Source organism: Sitophilus oryzae, unplaced genomic scaffold (assembly GCF_002938485.1).
Source record: "Sitophilus oryzae breed Bouriz unplaced genomic scaffold, Soryzae_2.0 scaffold_1447_pilon_pilon, whole genome shotgun sequence".
In the NCBI taxonomy this organism is placed as follows: domain Eukaryota; kingdom Metazoa; phylum Arthropoda; class Insecta; order Coleoptera; family Curculionidae; genus Sitophilus; species Sitophilus oryzae.
Window position 1 is genome coordinate 38013 of NW_022146112.1, and position 21055 is coordinate 59067.

A 21055-nucleotide genomic window follows, 5' to 3' on the forward strand; every position below is an offset into this window, starting at 1 on the left:
GAAAGTACCAGTGGCGTAGTTATCATAGGGCAGTTCAGTGCGAAGCACCGGGGCCCCACAGGAACTCGGGGCCCCGCAGAGCCATTCAAAAAAATATTTAATAAAATATACATTATTTTGGTTTTGTTCTTTACTGAGGGGCCTCCAAAAATATCTTGCACCGAGGCCTCCAGTTGTCAAGTTAAGCCACTGGAAAGAAAAAATTATTCATTGTTATGGACAAACTTTCCATTGTCATCGTATTGTCATAAATTTTGTTATAATCTTATTTCCATTATATACAGCCATATAGCCAAGGATGCACGTGTGTTCAGTGGGAAGTTAATTTTAAGTTAGTGCAATAATTATATATTTTTTTTTTCGTTGAACTTTTTAAATACTCGTAAAAAATTACTAGAAAGTGTTTGGTGTGTGGAAGTTCTAATATAAAGGTCTCCGAATTACCTTTTCCTAGGCAAGTAAAGTATTCAGTTGTTCTTTTATTTATATTAAACTACACATATATTTTCTATTTAAATTTCCTATAAATATATTGATATTTGTTCGGAGTGGCTAAATGTATTTTTCATTTAACTTATTTTTTTGTGACAGTAAACATTCAATTTATTGTTCAAATATATGCATTTTACAAATTAAATTTTTAAAATTAATATTCTAATTTGGCGCGGGGACGATATGTCCTCGACAAGGAAAGATAAAGTAGAAGCACCGCGTGTGCAATACAGGAAGAGATAATTGCAAGGCTTTGATATGTTTGCACCAGTTTCCATAGTGATTTACGTGTCCACGTAAGTATATATGATCTAGGGTTTATATAAAATATAATGTTTATAAAACCTTTTTTTAATTATACATTTGTGCCTATAGAGATGTTAGAAAATTAGGCAATAGTAAATTATAGGACCAATAAAATACCACTATCTACTTAATAACAAATAAAACTAATTTTAATACTATATAAACAATAATCACATTACCCTAATTTTATATCCATATTGATGCGTGTAAAACACCGGACTCCTAAGTACAATATCATTTTCTTTTGCTCTGGCTAGCTTAGATTCAACTTCTGTTATTCTCCAAAGTAATCTCTTACAGCATCCAGAATTACTATCGTACGAGCTAACTAAACCTGCAAAAAGCATCAATCATTTCATAATAATTTCTACTTAATAGCTTTCTATTACTTTTTATTAAAAAGCGTTTTGATCCCGATTGAAAATCAGGTTGATGAATAACTAATTCCACAATAAGGAGGGTGTTGTCTAGACTTAGTGTTTACCTAGGTAAAGGTTGATTCTCACTGTACCTTCCGTTTCCATTCCATATCCGTTCTGTATTTTTTATTGTATTGACGCTTTACATAAGCGTCCGTTTCGTATCAGTTCCATACTTTTTATTTTACAATTTATATCATTATGAAAGTTTTATTTTAAAAATCTGTATCTTTTGAAAAAGGTAATAGATTTAACTAAGAGATGAAAGAATAAATAAATATCAGCAAAATGAGCTACAAATGAGGTACAAATGTAAGAACTGGACAACACTGTTTCCAATACGCTTCAGTCCGTCCGCTAAAAAAATGTATCGAAGCAAATGGAACGGAACGGAAACGCATTGTCCTATTCATTTACATGATATAATATTCTATGTAAACGGCAGGGAAACGGAAGGTAGCTGATACGGAAGGTATAGTGAGAATCAACCTTATCATGCACAGGTCAAGTATTGACCCTAACCGAATTTTTATCGAGTATGGATTTGAGCAGAGAAGAATCGGAGTCTCTTTATTTAAATTTTCATCCTCTTCTGCCATTTGATTCAGTGCAAAAAGGCTAGTCGGTCAATAGTATTAGATGAGTAAAGATTATATATAGGTAAGATTTCGTACACGGTATGAACACAAGTTGGTGCTGATAAAAACAAAATTAAGGCATGTTAGAGAAAAAGTATTAAAGTTAAAATGGAAGTTTGCCGGTCATAGATGGATGGAACAAATGCACCATAAACGGGAGGCCTTGGGAAAAGAAAAGAAGTAGAAGAAGACCTCAGAGATGGGCGGAAGATCTGAGGAAATACGCATATACGCATTTCATAGATGAAAATGGCGACAAGCAGAGAAGAGTGGAAGAGATTGAGGGAGACCTATGTCCAACGATGGACCAAAGAAGGCTAAATATATAGAAGTACAGGTACTTGTTTTAATATATATGTATGAAGTCTATACGTACCTTCTAAAATTTCTATATCAAGTTTTACTTGGTTGACTTCCTGTATCAACGATGTCATCTCTCTTTCTTGAATTTCAATTTTTTCTGCTGCCTCGGATGCTATTTGATTTACAGCTCGTAAATCAAAAACTAGACCTAAAATATATAAGTTCGCATAAAACTAGTAGGTAAAAAATTAATAGCTGTAAGCAAAATTGTATATTAATTAACTATATTTCTGAGTTAAACCCTTTGGTGACACGACAGCAAAATAAAACACTAATTCACCACAATAATACAGCAAAACATTCTTTTAAACACTGGACGCGCGTTTCGCTAACCAGTTTAGCATTGTCAACAGATATTTGAAACTATTATACCAAGTTTTAACTATCTGCTGATACTAACATGGTTAGCCAAACGCTCGTCTAGTTTTTAAAAATGTGTTTTGATGTATTATAGTGAATTATTAGTGTTTTATTTTCCTATATTTCTAAAGACATTTTGGTGTGTCTGTAAGAGGTATCAAGAAACAATAAAATATGTAAATCGCTTGAACATTTAGAACATCCACCCGACTTGATAAATACTATTCTATGCAAAAAAAGTTTAAGGCAAGGTCGCAGTGCCTAGCACTATTTCAAGTTTTGCCGGAAACGCACTAAAATAAATGCCAGGAAATAAAATATGTATATTAAATTAAATTTAAAAAGTGTGTATATATGGGCGTTTGTATACAAGGTAGTCCGAATTGTATTCGCGAAACTTCGGTAGCATATTGTATATAAAAGTAAGTAAAAAAGTTCGTATAAATGTAGGTATGTCCTAAAATTATTTTTATTTCGTTTTTTTCCAAATAAATAATTTATGAACTAACGCTGATATTTGGTTGGATATTTGTGTCTGGGAGTTTTTTCACCATTTCCAATCATTTTCATAAATTTGATTTCGATGTCAATTGATTCCTACATTTAGGGGGCGCCACCTACAGGTTCTTTAACTATTTTGAATCTATCACTTTATCACTTTTCATCTGTACTTGCATAAACACAACACATGTTCACTACACAACATATGTTACTTCACAACATATGTTAACTAGATAGTTATATTTGAGTAAAATGATAAATCTGTGAACTTTTTATTTCTTCATATTAGAGATGAGAGCAAAACTGCGATTCTCCAATCGCAGTTGAAACTGCGATTGCGATTTTACCCTGCGATATTGCGACTTTAATATCTAAATATTATACTAGGCATATAATTGTCTGTGTATGTACATATAGATTAACTGTTAAAAAGAGTTAATAATCTGCAACTCATATTATAGGATTAAAACTTTATATATGCTGCAATTGCTGCAATTGCTGCAATTGCTGCAATTACACCTACCCTACTCTTTCTACGGTTCTCAATTATCTAATTCTTTATCCAATTCATTAGATTATAACTTTGATTAAAACTATTATTTTAGACCTAATTGTCAAAATAAAAAAATATAATAAAATGTAAATTATACCTACTAGCTGTTTTGGCCTTTTGCTCATCTAAAGCTAATCTCGTATTATCTATATCTAAATTGACTTTATTCAGCATATTGATATTATCATTCCACATATGAGCCATAGAATTATTGTTATCCTTAAGAACATTACTAAGATCTTGAATATTTCTAGCAAAATCCATTTCTGTCTTTTTAAAATGCGTATTTTCTTTGTACACCGATTCTTTAAGAATATTTAAATCCATTTTGAAATGATCCACTTGAAGCAGCTTTTCCTGAATTGCTTTAAACTGTTTTTCGTATTCATTATTTGTACTTGGTTTAAATGTGGATTTTATTTGGGAAATCTAGAAAATAATAAAATAGACATTAGAAAAGTGTATTAATTTTATTACTAATTAAAATTACTGAGAGTCAATACTCCCAGTCGGGTGCCAGGGGAAATCCCCCTCTGGCACTTTTGCTGGGTCTAATGAGCATCTTGGTGTCTTGACCCTTGCTGTAGTGTCGTAGCACCAAGAGGATAAGAATATAACGATGCCGGATGTGACTACCCTATCCGTCATACCAGTCACCCTCTACTGTCTGTGGTAATATCTGACAGGCAGAGGGTGTGGAGAGGGTGTCTTGGCTCGGACCAAGAGTAGATAATCACAAACATAAATCCTACGATGGTGGGACCAAAGTGATGCGTGGCCAGATATAAGACCAGCTTTTTCTGGTCTCAACCTTGGGACACCCCCTTGTATTTACATTGTTCTTATTAACCCTTGCGGTAAAGCTGGGAAGAAATATCCTAGCAACACTGGGAACATTAACAGTGCAACTTCAAGGGAGGACCAACCCCAAAGGGAACTACAGGATAGGAAGCTGACAGTTGATTGTACACAAGCTACGACTTCCTCTGGTAAGAGTCGGGAGCCTACCTCTTGATCCAAAAGGCTGCACAAGTTACTACTTCCTCTACCCGGCTTGGGTCAACCAGGCGGGGTAGACGACCCGCTGAGAGTAGATCTCAGCGGAGTAGGAGAACGGAGATACCTCCGACTTATCCACATAGGATTTGATCCAGAGAGAGCAAAAGAGAAACTCGAAAAAGAGGAGAGTAAAGGAACCAAGAAACAGCCTGGCGCATCTCAACCAAAGAGCAAGAGAAGGAGCGAGAACCCCTCACCTCTGCTTTGGCAAGGAGAGAAAAAACCCGGATGGTAAGTTGGTCAGTCATCAACAGGAGGGAGGAGGGCCATGGTCTGAGAAGGTCGCATTGGATCAGGCCGTGGGTCACCTCTAGGAATCTAATATAATCTAACCTATATTTTTATTTAGTTTGGGATAGTTTAGAATAAGAATTTCTTGGGAATTCTAATTCTTGGGATTATTGGGTCGGTTTGTATATTACTAAAATAAAATATTATATGAAACAATTGAAAAAGTGTACCAAGCAAATGGCAAATTAAACCAAAAAATATTTTTATATTAATAAAAAAAATCTTAAAACTTACGTATTGTTTATGAAATGTCTTTATTTTATTTTATTTAAAGCGATCTATGTTGATATACTTAGGATTTTAGAAAAATTTAGTTATATAAATAATTTATCTGTAAATATAAATTATGTATCTTGATAGCGATATCTTCTTCTTACAGTACCATACTCTCTACAGAGCGTTGGCTACTTCTCGCATGTACTTGTGATGTGTGTCATCAGTGTTTCACAAGTACACAGGACCTACAGTTCATCGCCTAATCCGAACGGCACTATTTGAGAAGCTGTACAAAGCAAATATATTCAAGGTGGTTTGCCATTGCCTTCCTTGAGATGGCGGCTCGCTGGGTCGTTCTATTTAGATAAATCAATATTTTTATTTAAATAAATAAAGCGACCGTACTGGCTGAGGATCGAACCCAGTACCATCCCATCTCTCGCATCGCAGATCGACACACTAACTGCTTGCGCTACGGCCGGCCACAAAAAATCTTCGATGAAATATAAATACCAAGATACATTATCTACACCGCCACTTAGATTTAGGAATGTGTCCTAAAGCCTTGGATCAAGTCAACGAGATGCTGCCATATAAATTATAATTGTTCACTTCTACTAATTAGAAGATAATATAACAATTTATTATCTCTTATTCATAATCTATAAGTATATAAAAACTTTGATTGGCTGCAGTAAATGCAGAACTTGACAAAATAGATAATATTCATTATACACTACAATATAGATATTGCAATATGGTTTAAATTAGATACTTTAGAAGAAATTTGAAAAGAATAACTGAGTAGATCTTACCTGCAAGTCAATATTTTTCTTCCACTCAGATATAATGGTTTGTGTATAATTGATTTTCTGTAATGCTAATGAATGTTGATATAAACTAGTTTTAATTTCATCTAAACTACGTCTTGAGTTATCGTTTGAGCCATTTTGGAGTTGCTTGAATGCCAAACTGGCCTCATGGTCTGAATATCTTTTTCGGACATTTACTTCGTCTTGGGTTTTGGGGGTACTTGTGTAAATTCCATTTCGGTCTACAAATGAAGATGATTATTTTAATTTGTCATTTTTAATTTGCCTTAACTGACTCTATACCCGCTAGTGTTTTCGTATGGTTAAAATTGTACTTATAGCTCCATATACAGGGTGGTCAGAACTGTATTCCGGAAACTTCAGCACCATATTCTGCAGATAAAAATAAGTAAAAAAGTTCTTATAAATGTATGTGCTAAATGTATGTCCTAAAATGCTTAGAGATATAGGGTGTAGAAGTTTCATTTTTATTTCGATTTTTTCCAAATAATTTCTGAAGTAACATCAATATTAGGATGAAATTTGGTGTCTGGGAGTTTTTTGTTATGAGAAATTCGATTTTGATATCAATATGACTCCTACTTGTAGAGAGCGCCACCTACATATTTTTAAATGGTTTGAAGAGTAATAACTTTTCGTCCGTACCTGTATAAAACTACCAAGTAAAAAAATATACATTTACGACGTTTTTAACGTAAAAAAGATCTCTTAATAAAAATCGCTACGAGTAATAGTTCTCGAGATATTTGAAATCGAAATTATCAATACCTGTCATCATTGACATAAATTAAACATGTCTAAATAGTTAATAGAGGGAAATCATAAATTTGAAATGTTTTTGTGCCAAACCGTCATCAATCATCATTTTTTCGAAGAAAATTTTATCATTAAATTAAAAAAATAAAAATTTTCCAAATTTATCTTTTTAGTCAAACTATCTACTCGACATGTTTATTTTTTGTCAATAATGACATGTATTGACTATTCCCATTCTAAATATCTCGAGAAGGGTTGCTCGTAACGATTTTTACCAAGAGACATTTTTTACGTAAAAAATACGAAAATGAAAATTTTTTCACTCAGCAGTTCTATACAGGTAAGGACAAAAAGTTATTACTCTTCAAAACAGTTAAAACACATATAGGTGGCGCCCTCTACAAATAGGGGTCATAATGAGATCAAAATCAAATTTCTCATGTCAAAAAACTGACAGACACCAATTTTCATCCAAATATTGACGTTACTTCAGAAATTATTTGGAAAAAATCGAAATAAAAATGAAACTTCTACACCCTGTATCTCCGAAACTAAGCATTTTAGGACATACATTTATAAGAAGTTTTTTCCTTCTTTTTATCTGCAGAATATGCTCCCTAGGTTTCCGGAATACAATTCGGACCACCCTGTATATTAACGATAAATGTACCGCATTATCGAAAAAAAAAACGGCTGGGGAATAATTATAATCGATGAAAATTTTAACGAGGTCAATCTCTAGACACCATTTACTAAGAATTGGCATAAAACTTGTCAAAAATTAATACACATTATAGAAAGATTAAAAAATGATACATTTCCAGAAACCTAAGTCTCTTTCCAAAAAAGATTTTTTACTCAATATAAAAATTAATTACAAACTTCTTAAGGCCAACTGGGAGTAAGCGCCATTAAAAAACAATGACGAGTACGGGCGAAGTAATGACGTCAGGTCTTGACTTCGCCAAAATTCTCATCGATTGCCATTCCTTAGCCGTCTTTGACGCCGTTTTTTTTTCAAATGCATATATCATTAAATAGGTTGTTCCCTTCTCATGTGTCATTTTGTTAGAACTCTCAAGCAAAGCGCGCACTGAAGTGATGTGGCCGTGGTGGGGCATAGGAAAATGGTGATTAACTAGCGTGGCACTGGAATAGCGGCGAAGTGACATGAAAGTGAAGTAATGCGCACTGCAGTAGCAAGCGACGTTGGAGTTACTGCTTCATCTCATCAGTAATTTTATTATTATCAAAAATGTCATCAGCCTCAGAGGATGAACTATACTAATACTAATACTAATATAGTATAATAAGTATTATACACTAATACATTAATATAAGAAGAAAAAAATAAAGAAAAAAACATTGTTATTGGGTTCATCCTTTTTGACAGAAAAATAAAACGTTTGGTATTTTTAATAAGGTTTAGAAAAAGGATTTGAACATTTGAACCTGGACAATATAATTACGTATTGAAAAGGCAGTTACAATTCAAACTGCATGTGGTCACCAGCTGCTTGCCAGTCGAAAATTAAACTGGTCGGAGATTAGTGGCACCCGACTGATGCCACGTCACTTACAAAAGACCGCTCCATCGCCACTCCACTCTTATTAGCTCGACAGCATTTCTTTACGTAGGCTTTAGCAGATCCACTTTTCACCCGATTACCACGCCGCTGCCACTTCACTTACTTACCACCCTAGTGCGGGCCTTGTCTTAAGGTGAACGCGCACTGAATTAGTACCTGCCGGTCCACACAGTAAAGAGCAATAATCAATTTTCACATTACATAGAAATAAATGTAATCTCGCACACTGAATCAGCACAGACCGGCCAGCAACGGCGACAGCGACAAATCGATATAGACGGCGTTTTAGTAAGTGTTAAAACTGCCCATAATTCTTTACTGTGTGGACCGGGCGAAGTCGATTTAGTTATATTATTATTCTACATAAAAATTCATACTCAGTAATCACTTAATATTACATTTAAATATTAAAATACCTAAGTTACCTAATGTATTTACTGTGTTTGCTTGTTTTTGGACAGGCCTTTTTAAATTATTGGTATTATTCACGCATTCTAGGCTATGTTTAGGCATATTACTTCGCTGTATATATGCTCCACATTTAAAAGTGCAAGGAATCAGGACTTTGGAGCAAACAGCGGCGTGTCCCTAAAAAAAATAAAGCAATTATTAAATTTATAAGCCTTTTAATATTAAAAAAAACTAAGCATTATTGATATTCTTCTTCTTTCAGTGCCATACTCTACATAGATCATTACTCAGTGCAATACTTTACCTCTCGCGTGTACTTGTGATGTATGTCATCCAATGACTAAAGAATACAAGGACATGTAACGCCCATATACGGGCTCCAGCAAAATTTGTGATGTAGAGCAAACAATAGTTAATCCGAGTAGTGCCATTAAGTATCTTGGTGTATGGCTGGACTCAAAACTGGCGTTCGGGGTACATATTGACAAAACTGTTGTTAAAGCGCAGAAGACGATATCGGCATTGACTAGTCTCATGCCGAATATCAGGGGTCCCAAACCATCCAAAAGGCGTATTCTGGCAAGTGTGGTACATTCGCAATTACTATATGCAGCACCGGTATGGCATACTATAACGCAGAATAAAAAAACAACTGCAGAAACTTATAAGAGTGCAGAAAACAATATGCATCAGAGTTTGCTGTGCATACAGAACAATATCTGGTGAAGGTGCTTGCGTTGTGGCTGGAATTCCTCCAATAGAGCTTCTAATAAAAGAAAGATATGCAACTTACTGTGAGTTGCCAAGGCAAGAAGCCCGAAGTAAAATGATTACTGAGTGGAAAAATAAATGGGAAAATGGAAAACATGGCAGATGGACACAAACTTATCCCGAACATTGAAAAGTGAATTACTAGAGGCTACGGAGAAGTAGACTACTACATAACGCAAGCGTTGTCGGGTCATGGGTGCTTTGGTAAATATCTGTTCTGATCGAAAAAAAAGACCACACCTCAGTGTATATATTGTCATGCCGAATATGACGCAGAACATACTTTATTTGCATGCTTTAGATGGGATCAAATTAGAGGTCAATATTTGCATCATACAAAAATGTGTTCAACATAGGAAATGTAGCAAATAGCTTAGTTGACGGGGAAATGCCTGGGACAAAGTTACAATGATTATAAGACATATTATGGAAAATAAAGAGAAAGAGTCCCAGATGATGCAAAGTCTGATAGAAGAAGATTAAGGACAACGGCCGGATTGAAGAAATGCGAAAGGCAGAGGAGGGTTTTTTAGCCGGTAGGAATCCGGCACTACCCTTTCGGGGTGTCTTATGCAAGATTTTCTCCCTCCTCAAAAAAAATGTATGTATGTATGTATGCATTTATGTCATCAGTATGATGTATTCATAAGTACCTGTATATAGGCCTTTATTATCGGACCAGTTTATCGCCGAATCCGAACGGCACCATTTGAGAAGTTGGTAGGTTGATAAGCAAATATACTCGGGGTGGCTTGCTGATTGCTTAGATAAATAGATATTTTTATTTAAATAAATAAAGCCACACCCTTCTGGCTGGGGATCAAACCCAGTATAGCTCGGACAACAATCGCCACATTACAGCCAGAGCCACTTCCAGCCATATTATTAATAATATGTATTAAAAAAATCTGTGTGGGGTTGCTAGTCCCCCATCGTGGCGCCTCCCCAGGTGGCGGATAGGGGAATGCCTCCCAGATATGGGTGGTACCGGGGAAATGAAATACCCGGGGCGGACCAAAACTAGCACTGAGCAGCGGCAGCTGGCTACTCAGAACTGACCCCAAGCGAGGAGTGAAGAAAAACGGCAGAGTGGAAACCACAGAAAGGCGTTTGAACAGCGATGAGGAAGGCAAGAAGAAACCATCTCATTATATTTCCCTAGTATAATCATAACAGATACACTTAAAACAATGGCACTTAGTCCCCGGCAGTCCTTCAATGGACAAAGGGTGCGAAGAATCCCCGGGAGGAAATGAAAATTAGAACGTGGAATGTTACAAGCCTTTTCCAGGCTGGCAAACTGTGCAACTTAACACTAGAAATGAAGAGACTGAAAGTTAATATCTTTGGAATTAGTGAAGTCCGATGGCCCGGTAGTGGCAAATGCATAACTGATGGACGAATATTTTACTACTCTGGTAGTGACAATCAACAAAAGCATCCAAACGGTGTTGGAATTTTGGTAGACAAAGAAACAAATAAATCCGTTACAGGTTTTGTACCCCTCTCAGAGAGAGTAATGATGATACAGTTAGAAACATCAAAGATACGAACAAATATAATTCAAGTGTATGCCCGAACGGCACAAAGTGAAAACAGAGAAATTGGTGAATTTTACGGACAAATAGAACAATTATGGAAGAACATTAAGAAACACGAAGGGACAATTGTAATGGGAGATTTCAATGCCAAAATCGGTAGAGGAGGAGTTGTGGATGTCATAGGAGAGCACGGACTAGGACAGCGTAACGAGAGAGGAGAGGGTCTGGTTGAATTTGTCCAAGGGAAAGATATAGTAGTGACAAACACCTTATTCAAACTACCACCAAGAAGATTATACACGTGGAGATCACCACGGGACACAAAAGATAAAATAGTAAGAAACCAGATCGACTATGCCATGATTAATAAACGATACAGAAAGAGTATATTCTCAGCCAAGACATATCCAGGGGCAAACATGGCATCGGATCATAACCCTGTAGTTGCAACATTCAAACTAACACTTTAAAAGGTATCAAACAGTCCAAGAAGAGTACCAAAATGGACGTCACAAGATTAAGAAACAGCGAAACTAGATCAAGGGTTGAAAAACGACTTACAGAAGAGTAGCAAACATCATACAGTAGAGATAAGGGAGACATAACCATCGAATGGGAGAAAATTAAAGACACAATTCTTGAAATAGGAAACAGAGTTGAGCTATAAGAATGAGAAAAAGAAAAACGAATGAATGACCGATGAAATTATCGAAGTAATGAGAACAAGAAGAGAGGCTAAAACCACTGAAAACAACAGATACAAAAGTATACATCGGGAAATACAAAAGAAAGTAAAAGAGACGAAAGAACACTGGTTGAATGAAAAATGTGCTTAAATTGAAAAACTACAAAAAGTACATGACGCAACAACGTATACGTTGTATATAATAACGCAACAATATACATAAAAAAGTTAAGGAGATCACTGGAAATTATAAAAAGAGGAACGCAAATACACTGGTGGATTATGATGAGAATATAGTAATGGAGCTGACATGAAAGCTTAAGACATGGAAAACATATATCGAAATGCTGTTCGAAGATGACAGAAATAGACCTTTACTCCCAGAAAATGATATAGAAACCGGACCACAAATAACAACAGATGAAATAGAATATGCGCTGAAGAACATGAAAAACGGGAAAGCACCTGGCCCAGACGAACTGCCCATTGAAATAATAAAACTGCTTAAGGAACATAGCTTGGATGCACTTGCTGAGCTCTTCAATGCGATCTACAGATCAGGAACGATACCAAAAGACTGGTTGGTGTCGACTTTCATTGTGATTCCTAAGAAAGCCAACAAGATTATGTAAAGATCATAGGACTATAAGCCTAATGAGCCATACACTGAAATTATTATTAAAAATAATTCACAACCATGTGTATAAAAAACTGGATAACGACATCAGCGATACACAGTTCGGGTTCCGCAATAGGGTTGGCACGAGAGAAGCATTATTTAGTATAAACGTTTTGACTCAGCGCTGTTTGGATGTCAACAAGGATGTGTACGCCTGCTTTGTGGACTATGAGAAAGCATTTGACAGAGTCCGTCATGAACAACTTCTCAAAATTCTGAGAGAAAAGCAAATAGATACCACAGATGACAGAATTATTGAAAACCTATATTACGACCAAACAGCAAACATCAAAATAGACAACAAATACACGGAAAACAGCAACATCAAACGTGGTGTACGACAGGGGTGTATACTTTCCCCGCTATTGTATAAAATGTACTCGGAAGTCATCATGAGGGAGGCATTATACAATGAAGCAGCTGGAGTAGTAGTAAACGGAGTTCCTATAAACAATATACGATACGCAGATGATACCGTACTGCTAGCAGAAAGTATAAAGGACCTGCAACGAATGGTCCAAAAAGTGTATGAAACAAGTATCCATTATGGCTTGAATATGAACCTTAATAAAACAAAATTCATGATATTTACCAAAACACTAAATCAAAATACTCAACTGATCGTAAACCATCAGATAATAGAACGAGCCTGTAAATATAAATATCTAGGAACCCTGATCAACGACAACAATGATTACTCATCAGAATTATAAACGAGAATTGAAATAGCACGTAACATCTCTATTAAAATGAAGCAATTCGTTTGTTGCAAAACTTTAAGTAACCACCTTAAAATACGAATGCTAAGATGCTACATATTTACAGTAATGCTCTATGGTATAGAAGCGCCACTCTAACAAAACAAATGCTTAAAAAGCTAGATGCCTTCGAGATGTGGCTTTACAGAAGGGTACTCCGGATATCATACGTTGACAGAATTACCAATGAAGAAGTCTTACGAAGAGTCTCAAAAGATCTAAAATTGTCCCAAGAGGTGAAAATCAGAAAACTCCAATATATGGCCCATGTAATGAGAGGTACAAGATACAAGCTTCTACAACTAATTATTCAGGGTTAAATAATAGGGAAGAGAAGCATATGAAGAAGACGGATATCGTGGCTTCAAAATCTCAGAAAATGGTGTTCAACTGTACATCAAACGACCTGTTCAGGGCAGCAGTCAACAAAATAAAATTAGTCATGATGGTCGCCAACATTCGCAAGAAGTCGGCACCTTAAGTAGAAGAATTAAAAAAATAAGTTAAATTATTTATTAATATTGTTCAACTAATCTTATTATAAACATGTAGAATAATGTAAGCTCAAGCCAATCTAAAAAAAGTTTATTAATAAAAAGCTAATAAAAAGTCCAGTTTGCCTGGAAATGACGATCGAAAGCATTTCCCATATAATTTTACATATGACAAACAAAATGACAGCGATCTTTATTATATATCACAGTCATCACTGACGACGTTTTTTTTTTGATCATATTGTATATTTTGCTCTTTCATCATGCACTCAAAATATTATCTGACCTAAAGACTAATTTACACTTTGTCAAGTTGCAAGTGATAGTGTTAGGTGCTTGGTAAAATTGATATGTTAAAAATAGTGTTATTATAACAAAATTATAAGTGACAATTGCGAGTTTACAAGGCCATTTGAACGTTATAATTCTATAACTGTATATGTCATTTTTTATTGTTTAACATGTTAAAAAATATAGTTAAAAAGCGGATTAAATACTCATATAATTATTTCTTTATCTATTCAATTATAAAAATATGAGACAATTTCCAATATTATAAATCGTAAATTATTATCTTATATTTCAAATATAATTTTCATTAATTTTGTAGGTTAATGAAAATAACTAATTTGAAATGTTGAAAAAATGTATTACAGCAAAAAATAATTTCTTTAAAACATTCCAGAGAATAGAACCAACCAAATAACAAGTTTAAAATCAGCAAACAAGGATAAATTTATGGCATACTGTATAATTTAGTATACATATCTTCACATAAATTATTTTTTAAAATTATTTAAAAATCTAATTTAGTTACAAATTAGAATGTCTTGTCATAAGGTTCGTCAAAAAGGAGATTTTTTATTCTCAGAATTAACACGAAAAGCAATTTCTTCAATTCCTGGTGTTCCCCTAAATCGATTGTTTTTTATTCTACATGTGAAATTCTAAGCATATTTACTATTATAATATCTTTCATTTAGTAAAAGTAATTTTTACTAATATATCTTATATTTTTATGAACAAAATATAATATTCGAATTAAAAAAGAGTAAAAATATTTCTAAATGATTTGACTTAAGTTCGCTTTAAATAAAATGTAGTGAAAATTAAAATCTAGTAGCTTATCAAAAGTTTTTTTTTATTAAAGTAAGTTCATTTTAACCTGGAAAATCAGAACCTCACACTATCAGGGGTGAGTCAACGATAGTAGATTTGTTTCGAGGTTTACAAAAAAATATTAAATATAAAAGTTATAGGGAAGGTTAAGATATACATTTTAAAATTATTATTGAATATACAGGGTATTCCAAAAAAGTGTGGTCAATATAACATATTTTTTTAAATGCAGCACACTATTTTTTATATTATTTTTAGATTCTGCGTAAAATTCCATAACTTTTTTATATATAATGTTATATACCTAAAATTAATTGTTTTTGTAATATTTAAATATGTTTAAACAAATAGTGTTAGATTGCAGTGTGATAAAAAAAAAGTCAGTGATGCCATTGTTTCTGAAGTTGGACAACTAAAATTTGGTAGGAGAATTTTATAGAGATGTAGAAAACGACCTATATAAAGATATTTTAGTTAGGTGCTACAGGGTGTTCAAAATAATTATGAATTTCAACTACTTAAATTTAAGAAATTTAATTTTTTTTAAAGGGTACACCCTATATTTTATCATTTTTTCTGATAGATTTTACAAAACTCTTAAACTTTTATTAAGTATATCGTATACCGATTTTTAATAGTTAGCGATTTATTCCAATTTTTTTCTATTTTTACCCATATTTTTATTTTTTTATAATTACACTATAACATTATAGTTGACATAGCAAAAAGTAATAAAAAAAGTAATAAATTATCAAAATTTCATGTCTGTTAAGCAAGTTAAGAACAAAATTTGAATTTTAGTTTAATTTGTTGTAATGAGTATAAATGGTAGAGATAATAGTTACAGATTTTCCTTAAATGAATCTTTCAACATTCTTCATTTCCATCAACAAAAAATAAAATAAAAAAAAGATGGCGGGACCAGGTCAAAGGGATGCGTGGCTAGATAGAAGACTTTACTGGTCTCAATCTTGGGGAACCAAGTGGACCGATTATCCCTAGCGACTCGTGGGAACACTATGAGATCTAGTATTAAATTAAAAAAATTAAACACCAGCGGTGAAGCTGTGGGGAAGCCCCCTAGCGAAACTGGGAACATTACCAATAAAAGTTCCAAGGGACCAAACCAACGGAAACTACAAGAGGGGCGGCTGACATTTGTTTGAGATCATCATCCTCTACAAGTGGCACACAAGCTACCACGTTCTCCAGCAAGGGTCGTGAGTCTATCTCTAGACAAAATAAGCGACACAAGCTACCGTTTCGCCTACCCGGCCTGGGTCAACCAGGCGGGCTAGATGCTTGTCTGAGAGTAGGTCTGAGCGGAGCAGAAGCACGGAGATACCTCCGACTGCTCCACGAAGAACTTGCTCCAGAGGAAGCAAAAGCGAAAACACTCCTCCGAAAAAGGGAGAGTAAAGAATCCAAGAATCAACAAGAGAGGGAGCGAGAACCTCTCACCTCTTCACCTGGCAGGGAGAGAAAAAAGCCAGGATGGAAAGCCGTCCAACAACGGGAGGCAAGCAGTGACGTATCACCAGCTTTTCCGCTATTACTGGACAAGTGAAAATGGCAGTGCTGCCAAAGGATTTCCCAGAGGTTGCTCTGACCACTGACCAGCAAGCGTCTCTAAAAGGGGCTATAGTGGATGATAGTGGCGATCGGATCGCTGATGTGATCGCAGGTGGAGAGAATGGAGACAGATCCTCCAGCCTAAAACTCACGGGTACCTCAGCCGGAGGCAAGCTGCTCGACTGTGACGGGCACAGAGGGTCAAACTCCAACCGTGGAAGGGTGTGTACCCTCGGAGCAAGAACATCTGTTGTCAGAGGAGGATGGGAACTGTCCCTGTCCCCTCTACAACGGAGGTATGATAGGTTATAGACTGTGTGATGACTCAAGAAAGGGGGGTACACTAGATCTTTAAGGTCGCAGTGATTAACCTCCCCTCTCACTTATTCTATATTCTACATAATAAAAATGAAAATATCTAGGAAAATCTTTGTTTGGGAGGTATGCCAACTTAATAGTAGATTACTTATATTCAAAATATAAGGTATTAAAATAATTTTAGAAAATATAAAGCACAGTATACAGAATAATTAATTGTTGTCTATTCTGTGCTTATAGGTAGGTAAACTACATTAAATTAAATACTTGCTTATGCTCCTATGACTAAGAGAAGTTAGTAATTTATTTCTAAACAATAAAGTGTGATTGATTTGAAGAATATGTTACAACTATATACCTAATAACAAACATTACATAAAGAATATTTATTTGCATATAAAATATAAGTAGTACATTATTTGCATAATAATATATGAATTGGTCAAAAGTTTAACTTTTTAAATTCAATAAATTTGTAGAAATATAATTTACTTACCACCTGTGTTTCATTTTTTATAGTCTGGTTGCAAAAGTAGCAGGGAAACGATCGGTTATTACTCATAATAATTTTTAGTTCACACAATCGCACAAACACTCATAAACACCTTGCCAGACTTTAACAAACTAATTTATCAGTTAGCTAAGTTTATCAGAAGGTTTTGCATATAAGATATGATAAGATAAATTTGGAAAACAACACAAACGCTCTCGAACGGCAATGATATCGGTGTGATATAATAAATGAATTTCCTGAACGGTCTTTAACGATAAGGAAATTATTTCCACTCAAAACTTGAACGTTCTAGCTCCATTTTTTAATAAGTATTTGTACATTTAACAGACGATAGGCACATTTGTTTGCTAAACTTAGTATTATCATAATTTTCATAATAATATAATATTAGATTTAAAAGCATTACTTTCTAAGCCTTTTTATTCTTCCTTATAGCATGGCTATAGCATTTCTTTATACCATACGATTGAAAAAAAATGGCGTCAACGACGGCTGGGGAATAACTATCGATGATAATTTTGGCGAGGTCAAGACGTAGCCTGTACTCTTCTTTATTTTTTAATGGCACTTACTGCAAGTTGGTCTTGCAATTTATTTTTATACCGGGTAAAAATTATTTTTAAATGGTGTAGTTTAAATTTTTTTATGAAGTGAGAAAACACAATTTTGTGGATGTACTTAGATTTGTGTGTCTAAAAACGTTCTACCCTTTTTTATCTGTCTAAAATTAGTGTTAATTTTTGACAAGTTTTATATCAATTATTAGTAAATGATGTCTAGAGATTAACTTCCCCAAAATTATTATCGATTGTCATTCCCCAGCCGTCTTTGATACTGTTTTTGTTTCGACTATACGGTTGTAAAACGAACATATTTATGTGTACCATGGCGCATTCGCCATTATCTAAACAAATAAATATAACGAAAATATAAAGCAAATTGTTTTCAATAGCAAAGTGTACAGAATTCAATGTAGTAAATAGTAGTAACAAAGTATGGTGGTAGTAGTAGTAGTAATCAAGTCTACCATAGCAGTCAAAAATAATGCAGTACGAGTAACAATATACAGCCAAACTTAATTCAAATATATTAAATAAAAAAAATTAAATTATTTTTTTATTAAAGATTTTTTTTTATTATTTTGCAGAATTTCATTTAAATTCCTTTATATGCTGCTGAAAAACCTATAATAAAATAAATGGCGTCAAGATGGTTTGTAATTTATAACCGATGACATTCCCCATATAATCTACATACAGGGTGACAATTTGAAAACGAACAGTATTTAATATTACCTCTTCATATGATAGTATGAAAATTTGGCGAAATATGTCAATTTACATATCAAGGGGGACAATTTTTGAGGCATTTGTTGTCGTGTTACTTTCAACCCTTTGACCCCCAGGGCACCTACTCCTAAAATTTTAAATGGCAACCCCTATTTCTTTTACCATTTTTGTATTCCTTATAAAATTCTCAAAAAAATAATGCAGTTTATGTAGTTCATTAAGCTGACATGAATTTTACTTTTATAACAATCATCAATATGTTTTGAAATAATTTTCATGAAATGAGCACAACACAAATGTATGGACATTAGATCGTCGGGATATTTAATGATCTTTTTGGAGATATCAAAACACATTTTCAAATGTGACAATAAATCCATTTTATTACATCCGTTGCAAATTGCATTTAGATTTGCAAAACTGAAATCTGTTACAATTGCTCCAATCATTGGCCATTTTTTTGTGTTAATTTGTTAATCGCAAGTTTAAAAAAAATTGCAGCCTTTATGTTTGCATGAGGCATGAAACTAAAATATATTTTGTTTTTTATTATATTTTGTATAATTAATTACTATTATACAAACATTGTTGATATATTTTTGAATTCGACTTATTAACAGGTAAGAACTCTAATAGGGATTGGCTTTCTGTTCACTTACAATATACTTATTTAATTTTTCAGGAATTGTAGCGGATCCTCAAAATGGCTACAATATTTAAATTCTTGATGTAGTATCATAGAACAGAACCCAATGGAAGATTTACTGTATATTAGGATGGATAAGTTGAGTATCTCTTCTGGAAGCTTATTTGTTTCTGGGGAGACCTTAACTAATTTCTCAGATTTTTTGTAAGTATCTTGCCTTAGTATCTTTGAATAGCTCCAAAAATGCTTCTTGCGCATTCTCCTCCGAAGTTATAGGGAAAATATTAACGAGCGAATAACGGCATAAACAAATTAGCAGCTGAAGGAAGTGCCGAAAACTAAGTCGATAAAAGAACACGCCACTGGGTGATTAATAATATTAAAAAAACTATTCTGAAACGGATTTGTTGGTCCACTAGTTGTTAAATCAATTGAATCTATTATCTATTATTTTTTTAAAATAAATATAAAACGGGCTTTTCTTAACTAAAGGATCTGTAGCCTCAATATAAATTTCTTCTGTTTCTATATGAGTTTTACATTTTGTATTATTATAATTTATTTGATTGGACATAGTTGACAATTTTGTATAGGCATTTTTGAGTGTTGCGTCATAATGAAGTGTCATTATCATCATGTAAATGTTGAAGAACCATACTGATATATCATTTATATTATTTAGGTTAATACATAGTGCTATTAAATCTTTCATTAAGCTGACATGAATTTTACTTTTATAACAATCATCAATATGTTTTGAAATAATTTTCATGAAATGAGCACAACACAAATGTATGGATCGTCGGTATATTTAATGATCTTTTTAGAGATAGGTATCAAAACACATTTTCAAATATGACAATAAATCCATTTTATTACATCCGTTGCAAATTGCATGTAGATTTGCAAAACTGAAATCTGTTACAATTGCTCCATTCATTGGCCATTTTTTTATGTTAATTTGTTAATCGCAAGTTTAAAAAAAATTGCAGCCTTTATGTTTGCATGAGGCATGAAACTAAAACATATTTTGTTTTTTATTATATTTTGTATAATTAATTACTATTATACAAACATTGTTGATATATTTTTGGATTCGACTTATTAACAGGTAAGAACTGTAATAGGGATTGGCTTTCTGTTGACTTACAATATACTTATATAATTTTTCAGGAAATTCTTGATGTAGTATCATAAAACAGAACCCAATGGAAGATTTACTGTATATTAGGATGGATAAGTTGAGTTTCTCTTCTGGAACCTTATTTGTTTCTGGGGAGATCTTAACTAATTTCTCAGATTTTTTGTAAGTATCTTTCCTTAGTACCTATCTTCGAGTAGCTCCAAAAATGCTTCGTGCGCATTCTCCTCCGAAGTTATAGGGAAAATATTATCGAGGGAATAAAGGCATAAACAAATTAGCAGCTGAAGGAAGTGCCGAAAACTAAGTCGATCAAGAACACGCCACTGGGTGATTAATAATATTAAAAAAAAACTATTCTGAAACGGATTTGTTGGTCCACTAGTTGTTAAATCAATTGAATCTATTATCTATTATTTTTTTAAAATAAATATAAATCGGGTTTTTCTTAAATAAAGGATCTGTAGCCTCAATATAAATTTCTTCTGTTTCTATATGAGTATTACATTTTGTATTATTATAAATAAATAAATAAATAATAAATAAATAAATGCCTTTATTGTCAAAAAATTTTTCAATTTGTAGACAAAGGTAAACTAACAAACAAAGTAAAAAAAACAAGGTACACAAACAAACAAACAAAAGATAATACAAAACATTATACAAATAATATTGTCAGTCTTATTATTAAAATAAACATTTATAAATGTTTATAATGTCAAAGAACGAAAAATAAAACTA

The 21055-nt window shown here is 33.5% G+C and overlaps 1 protein-coding gene across 2 annotated transcripts in view; it reads right to left on the reverse strand.

Annotated features, from left to right (window-relative positions):
• The window catches only part of LOC115877354 (TNF receptor-associated factor 3), a 31340-nt gene extending 13948 nt beyond the window's left edge, over nucleotides 1-17392 (reverse strand). The window contains exons 1-6 of one of the 2 annotated variants that reach the window (XM_030893495.1): nucleotides 17221-17390; nucleotides 8802-8964; nucleotides 6014-6252; nucleotides 3734-4061; nucleotides 2232-2366; nucleotides 978-1132 (exon numbers count right to left, since the gene is read on the reverse strand). In XM_030893495.1, the coding sequence (XP_030749355.1) occupies nucleotides 978-1132; nucleotides 2232-2366; nucleotides 3734-4061; nucleotides 6014-6252; nucleotides 8802-8964; nucleotides 17221-17286 (1086 nt within the window). In that variant the 5' untranslated portion in view covers nucleotides 17287-17390. Of the gene's footprint in view, nucleotides 1-977; nucleotides 1133-2231; nucleotides 2367-3733; nucleotides 4062-6013; nucleotides 6253-8801; nucleotides 8965-17220 lie in introns of both variants that reach the window. The other variant, XM_030893494.1, reaches the window with a different exon arrangement.
• Nucleotides 17393-21055: the final 3663 nt, after the last annotated feature.